This window comes from Pyrus communis, chromosome 1, assembly GCF_963583255.1.
Source record: "Pyrus communis chromosome 1, drPyrComm1.1, whole genome shotgun sequence".
Taxonomy (NCBI): domain Eukaryota; kingdom Viridiplantae; phylum Streptophyta; class Magnoliopsida; order Rosales; family Rosaceae; genus Pyrus; species Pyrus communis.
This window is the reverse complement of record NC_084803.1, coordinates 42,067,508-42,075,000: the sequence shown is the minus strand read 5'-3', so window position 1 is coordinate 42,075,000 and position 7,493 is coordinate 42,067,508. Positions and strand designations below refer to the sequence as shown.

The following is a 7,493-nucleotide window of genomic DNA, read 5'->3' as shown; positions in this document are numbered from 1 at the left end:
ATATATGATGTGAAATTTGAGTCATCAAACGGCAAGGGTGAGGGCGTGCCGGTTTGCTAATATATAGAGGTGGATAATGACACCTCAATTCAACATCATATACACCAAAAAAAAAAAAGGTTACAAGTTAGTCACGTTAATTTTTCTTCAATAGAATAGACTACCAAGTAGTTTGATTATTCCAATTTTTATTCAAGAAATTGAGCAGTCGTGATTGAATTGATAAAAAGCTATTTATTGAATTGAAAAAATACTATTTTTTTTCTCCTTAACAATCCAATGGATGAAAGGGCAGACTAACTCGATTGATGTAGCTCTGATTCTTGTCCTAGTAATGCAGTTATCAAATATGTACATGCATAATTAATTACACTTCTTCGACTCAATTGAATTGTGTCGTTACCTCAAGAGTCATCGGAAAATTCTTGATGACCATTCACTTGAAACTAACACAATACTTGGCCCGCCAATGGGTCCGTATGTGTATCACATAGTCAAACCAACATAATTTTAAACCAAAGTTAACGCAATGGACCATTGACTACACTTTGTTAAATTCAAGGACTAAAATTGACCGAATTTTAAATCGTTTACTAAATCTAAACTAAGGTTATAGCATAGGACTAATTAAAAATTTTACTCCAAAAACTCTATAAAAATGGTTTAAAAGATTGAGTTGTGCACATTAGAGTGTGATGAAAGGCTAATATTGTTCTACAGCAACATTGAAAAGACATGAAAAAATTAAATAAGTGATGTCATTACTGTCTTAGGTATCAGATGAATACAAGACAACGTCTTATATGTTTAATACGAAACAAAACACAATTAGAATAGTTAAAATTTAAATTAAACCTTGGAAGTAGCTAGACGCATGTTTATTTAATCTTCAACTTGTATCAAAACAAGTTGTTAATTGGGGGATAATTACATAATTATTTGACACAAATACAACAGCCCAATTGTCCGGTTGGATAAGGAAGACAGACAACAGTTGTTGGAGGACGGCCAAACTTGGTGCATGGTCGGATGCAGTCTTCCTTGGTTTTGCACGGACTTGACCCAGCAGGACATTCTCCACTTGGACCCTCACTCAGTCCTTGCTCTGATGTCTACATTTAGACACACACACACACACACACACACACCCCAAAAAACACGCAAAAACGAAAGTGTTTTAGTAAACGAGATAAAAACGATGTGCAAAAATCACAAAGAGAGAGAAGTTTTACTGAAGCATTGAGCAAAGAGGATGAGAAAGCAAAAGAAGAGCGACGACTACAAGCTTCGACTACATTGTCGTTGTATTATCTTATATCCCTTCCAAAAGAACTTAATTTACAATATTTGACAAAATTCTGAATGTCAACATGCGCTTATTTATACTGTAATTCGGATGACCCAATTAATAATATTACACGAAATAATGTAAATATTGACAAACATTTATCTCGTATTGACCATAAAATTATTATTATTTATTTATTGTAGGTAGAAATTTAATCTGCACTAGTAACACATGCATTGAACCAGACATGTATTTGGCACTTTGTTGATGATAATTTTCTGCTATAAATAAATAAAATACATGCATTGAACCTGCAATTCATTAAACCTCCGCCCTACTCCAAATCCAATTCATTAAAACAAGTTCCAAATTTTGAATCACTCTCTATTTTCCAGTTACATTTTACAGAAATAGGGAAATATGATGGGAGTGGCAGCGGCAAGCCCGTCGCCGAGCATTAACCACTTGGGTTACAAGTTGCCCACAAAAACGTATTACAAGCAAGGAAACGAAACAACAAAATTTCCCGCCCCTACAGTTCCAAGCGGATAGGTATTTACTATTTACTTTACTATTACTATACAAATATAGATCAAAATTTCACCAAAACCATGTACATACGCTCTTGAACTGATAAACACGTCAGAGCGGTAAGAGAGATTGTCGAGTGTGCCGAGAACACGGCCCACTAAAAAATTCTAACCTCTTATATTATTACACTTGATAAATTAGGTTGCGTTTGATAAACTAGGTCGTGTTACTGCCACACTGAAATTTTTTTCGAGCTTTAAGAATCTCCCAAGGAATCAGACGGTCAGAGCCCATGAAGTGCTTCACTCTCTGCTAAACCTGTTGTGGGCATAGATATCAATGATGCTACTTCAATCGAGTAATTAAATAGTTAACAAATACAAGATAAATATATGTATTGCAGCTTGGATACGAGAGAGAGAGAGAGAGAGAGAGAACGAAACACATAAAAGAAAGGAAACCGCGATGAGATAGAACGGGACAACACATGAAAGTACAGCTTCAACAAAGATTTGATTTCTCATTAGATTCATTGCCACATAAAACTTCTGAATTCATGATGATTTCGACTCCAACTTCTTGAGTCAATCTGTTCTTCTGAAGTAGCAGGTTCAATTCAAACAATACTGTTTGCTTATACTGTTATCTACGTCTTCAATTGCGCTATTTATAATGTCAATCCTCAAACCATGTAGTTTGGTAAACATAATAACATCACAAGAAGTTGCAACTTTATAAAAACAAAGATCCTACACTAGCCGGCGGAATTCCTAACCTCGGATGCGTAGTATAGCCTTTAAATTTGTCTATGAGTTCTTATATGTCATATTTACAAGATTCTCAACCACATACCTTTAATAAACTCATGGACTGGAGGGTCTTCCATGAACATGCTTCTCATTCTTTACATCCTTCGAGGCAATGTACAAACTAAAGAATCGCAAATCTTTCTAGATTACCTGAGCATGTCTCCGCTGTGTAATTTTGGCCCGCTCAAAGCCGGTGAGATGCTGAACGTGTTACTGTTGCCATTGCCATAATTTGAAGGATGACCAAGAGGCATCGGCCTATCTGGAATCTGTGGCACCTCAATATCTCCCTCCAGCATTTTCAGAGCTTCCAAAATGGTAGGCCGTAAAGCCACCATTACATGAGCACACAAAATGCCGACCAGCAAATATCTCTCCATTATGCTCTTTGGATTCGAATTCGCATTATCCCCATCTCTCACCAACGAGAAGTCTAAAGCTTGCTCAGCTTTTCCAGATTTCACTAATGACCAAGCCCAATCTGTGATCAAAAAAGCACGAGGGGAACCCGAAGATGACAAATCAAGTGCTTTTCTCCCACACATAATCTCCAAAATAACCACTCCAAAGCTATAAACATCGCTCTTCTCGGTCAGCTGTCCATAAAGAGCATATTCAGGGGCTAAGTATCCATGAGTCCCTGCCACTCTAGTAGTGAGATGAGACTGGCCTTCCATGCTCTGTTTTACAAGCCCAAAGTCTGCTACCCTCGCTCTCATATCAGCATCTAGTAGTATATTTGTAGCCTTAATATCTCTGTGATATATCGCAGGCTTCACTCCATAGTGAAGATAAGCTAAACCCTTGGCTACATCCAAGATTATGCTCTTTCTTTGAGGCCAAGTCAAGGGTCTCCTTTCAATTCCGCTCTGACTACTAGGCTGAGAAATAAAGAGATGGTCATCTAGATTCCCATTCGGCATGTAATCGTAGACAAGGTATCTGTGACTTCCTTTCTCCTCGTAACTGTCTTCCCCCTCGACCACACAACACCCTCTAAGCGGGACAAGATTCCGGTGCTTCAAATTGCTAATAATCTCAACCTCATTGCAAAATTCAGCATCCCCTTGAAAATCAGATTCTATAACTTTCTTAACAGCAACCGTAGTCCCGTCCTGCAACACACCCTTGTAAACAACACCAAACCCACCACGACCGATAAAATTCTTCTGCGAAAAGTTATTAGTAGCCTTCTCAAGGTCCTGAATTTTAAACCAAATTGAACCGGTGTTTGGTCTCACTCTAATCCTAGCATCTCGTTCATCCAAGTCAAAACCGGATTCCATTCGAGACCCTATAATCCTTTTGTTCCTCCACCTTCTATCATACCAAAAGTACAACCCCAACAAACTAGACATGACAAACACCGCAACCCCAGCGCCAGTGAGGCCGAAAACAAGGGCAGTACTGCTCTTTTTCGACGATCGCGCATTGGAGGAAGACAACCCAAATATACAGTTCACAACACCATTGCTTTCAGGGCCAAACTCATTGACAATACCAGCAGCATAAAGAATAGTAAAGTACCAACAGTCTTCAGTGTGAGAAGAGTTACCATCGGCGGCAAGCAACATCTTCTGAATGGCAAAGCCGGCGTCGACACAGCCCCCGCAGGAGGAGAGATCGGAGAGGTCAGGGCGGCAGGCGGAGTCGAGGACGGTGGACTTGCCAAGCTTGGAGACCCAATCACTGGTGGACTGAATGTTGGCGCAGATGTTGGGGGAGATGACAAACTGGAGAGGGTCGAAGCAGTAGGAGACAAGATTGGGAGAGAGGGAGAGGGAGGAGAGCTTGGACTGGAAGTTTTGGAGGCAGGAAATGGAGGTGGGGAGGTTGGGGAGTTGGAAGAGGGAGGTTTCTTTGAGGTGTTGGGCGAGGGAGATTCCGAAGAGGGACAAAAGGGTTTGGCAGCAGGGGATCTTGGTGAGGTCCTCCGACTCCATTTGTGTGGTTTTGGAAGGAGGTTGGAAGTTTTTGCAGGTGGAGGAGTTGAAGGGGATTCTTAGGACATAGCTCAGATCCACCGGGCATGCTGCTGTTGTTGTTATATTTGTTCTTGGGGGAGGAGATGGTGCTGGTGCTTCAGCTGCTGTCGATGGAGATAAGGTAGAGAGAGAAAGTAGAGAGACAAACAACCAAAACCCAACTTCAAGTTTCATCATCTCTTCTCTTTGTCTGTTCTAAATTTCCAAATTTCTAAATTCCTAAACTTCAGATTGCGGGTTGTGTTTGTATCTAGTTGTAGAGAGAGAGAGAGAGAGAGAGAGAGAGAGAGAGAGAGAGAAGTTGTAGAGAGAGAAAGGAACTGACTTTCCTGTGCTGAGTTCGAGTTCTGAGTTGGGTTGATATTTCACTCCTCCTCTGAGTTTCAGAGATGAGCTTTAGGATTGGTCAGTCAAACCTCCTCTGTTTCTTTTCTTCTGGCTGCCGGGATGGTTGGTGTAACAGGAACCGTCAAAAGGCGCGTGGCCTAAACGGCCCTTTTTGTTGACAAGATTAGAATATGATGTGCATGAACGTCACCGGAACGTGTTGGACTTATAGATCCGGTAATTGTATTAATTAATTATTAATTTGTGATTTAGAATTGGAGGACACTCATTTTTTATACACATTTTTACATCTATTCTGTAGGATCTCTTCCGCTGAATCGTCTATACTTCGATTGATCATTTATAGGTTATCTTTACAAAAAAAAACTAAATCTATTAAGATATTTTTTTTTTTTTCAAGTACAATGATATATTTTATACTAAGAAGAGGAGGATTGCGGCTTAAGCCACACAAATGGGCAACCTAATTTAGTATCAAATTTGTCATCCACGAAATTCAAACCTAAAACCTTTCACTTACAAGTGAAGAGGAATATCACTAGATCATAATACTGAGATGACTATCCTTTAGTCTAATAGTCATAAGATTTGGAATTTGAGTGAAGAAAATGGACAAACAGTTTTGCATAGAAATATTAAAATGACTATCATTTAGTCTAACGGTCATAAGGTTTGGAATTTGAGTGATTTTTTTATAAACATGATACTTGAGGGAAGACTAAAAATAGATGATTTTGATCGTTAAAATACAGTATAAAATGGACCCTACAAAATGAGTGTCAAAATGTATGTCAAAACATGTGTCCCTCGATCCTCACCTTTTATTTACAATTTAGATGGAGTCTCCGATCAAGCCCTAATAAGTTGGTAATTCAATATGGTGCTAATTTCTCGTTTGAGCTTGCTTTACAAATTAAATCTCATCATCATAAGTGTTTGTCTTTGAGGTCTTCATTCATACATCTTTTTAACAAAATTCACTGAAATAAAAAATCATCTAGCGTTTTAACTATCAATGTGAATATTTCATGGTTAATCGGAAAAATTGTGATCGTCTATATATCTTCAGGTCACAGTTAGATAACGAAGCATATTCTGGTTTCAATGAAATTTTGCGGGGATGATCTTTTATTGATAACATAAGTAATAGTTGGTTCATATTATGAAAATAATTGTCGAGGGGACTAGACAAATGATTAATGCCTTGTTAAGTCGTTGCTAACTAATATCGCTTGAGCACTCACATCTACTATTAATTAAAAAAAAAAAGGAAATATGCTGGGGAGATCATTTTTAGACTACATTTGTAGACCATACGATGTGTCTCCAATAAAAAAATAAGCTTGTTAATCAAGCATTTAGGTAATAATTCAATCTTTCCTTCCCCCTCATTCCTCTTGCAAAACCCTAAATCCACAAATTCCATAGCCACCGGCCCTTTGGTCCGGCTCAAGGCCATTGGCAGTCCCTCTCTCCATTTTTTCTCTAGCCTTTCTCCTTTATCTGCTCATGGACTATTGCTTCTCAATTTTTTGTCTTAGTATCTCGCCAATAAGTGTCTCCTTGGTGGGGTTATTTGTGAGTCTTTCTTCATGAGTATTTAATTTTGTATTTATGTGATATCGAATCATCTGGATCCACTTTGTTGGAATCAGTATCTTCGTTGATGGTGTTACTCGTAAAAATGGACATTAGTTGGTTCGTTGTCGTTGTTCATTATATTAAGGCTTTGTGCATAGAAGCTTTCATAAAAAAATGGAGTTTATCTAGCTTTGGAGTGCCATCTCAATTCTCTTGAATTTGGATGTGGATGATTTCAAGACCTGGATGTGTTTCTTTGCTTATTCTCGGGCATGTCTCACCCTCAATCCACCAGTACGGTGACAATTAGATTGGCTAAGTTGGCATTTTATTTTATGTTAAAGTTTCCTTGGATTAAATATTATCTCGAATGTCCTCCTTGATATTTGTAATGATTCTTAATTTTATAATAAAACCGCTATCTAAAAAAAAAAAAAAAAATTCAATCATCAACAATCATATTATATTATTTACAAAATATAATTTTAATAAAAGTCTCTATCATTACCCCAAAAAAAAAACACATTGCCAGATTGGCTACCTTTTCTAGGAAACTTCTTGTTATAACCATCTTCACAACGAAATAAAGAAAACCAAACTAATAAAAACTAGGATAAAACATTAATTACATATGCCTTTAAATATATAATATCAATTAGTCCACAGTTGCCAATTAGCTACGATAGTGTGTTCGTCCCCTTTTCTCCAAAAAATGGACTAGTTTATAATACTAACTTGTATAATAAAAAACAAATTTATTAAAAGTAAACAACTAATTAGAATTAATTAGAAAAAGAAAAGAAAAAAAAGAAATCAACGTGGTTTTAAATAATTACATGTGTATTGAAGGAAGCGGCTTGGACGGATCTACCCCTCTCACACACGTGAGGATGATGAGCATGATTGAACACACATTTCAAAACATGTGTATGGCTTCAATTGCCAAGCTTG

General features: G+C 37.7%; 1 protein-coding gene across 2 annotated transcripts; it reads right to left on the bottom strand.

Moving 5' to 3' along the window:
* Nucleotides 1–1,299: 1,299 nt before the first annotated feature.
* Nucleotides 1,300–5,020, bottom strand: LOC137741185 (probable receptor-like protein kinase At1g11050). Of its 2 annotated transcripts, none has more exons than XM_068480994.1 (2): nucleotides 2,779–5,020; nucleotides 1,300–2,137 (listed from the first exon to the last, which is right to left on the bottom strand). In XM_068480994.1, exons 1-2 carry the CDS (start codon nucleotides 4,788–4,790, stop codon nucleotides 2,122–2,124), a joined length of 2,028 nt encoding a protein of 675 aa, XP_068337095.1. In that variant the 5' UTR covers nucleotides 4,791–5,020; the 3' UTR covers nucleotides 1,300–2,121. The 2 variants fall into 2 exon arrangements, 1 of the variants encoding a protein (XP_068337095.1); XR_011069225.1 differs by having other exon boundaries at nucleotides 1,301–2,137; nucleotides 2,672–5,019.
* Nucleotides 5,021–7,493: the final 2,473 nt, after the last annotated feature.

What these genes read in the sequence shown, in the direction of transcription:
- LOC137741185 (XM_068480994.1), bottom strand. Translation starts at nt 4,790, where the DNA reads ATGATGAAACTTGAAGTTGGGTTTTGGTTGTTTGTCTCTCTACTTTCT.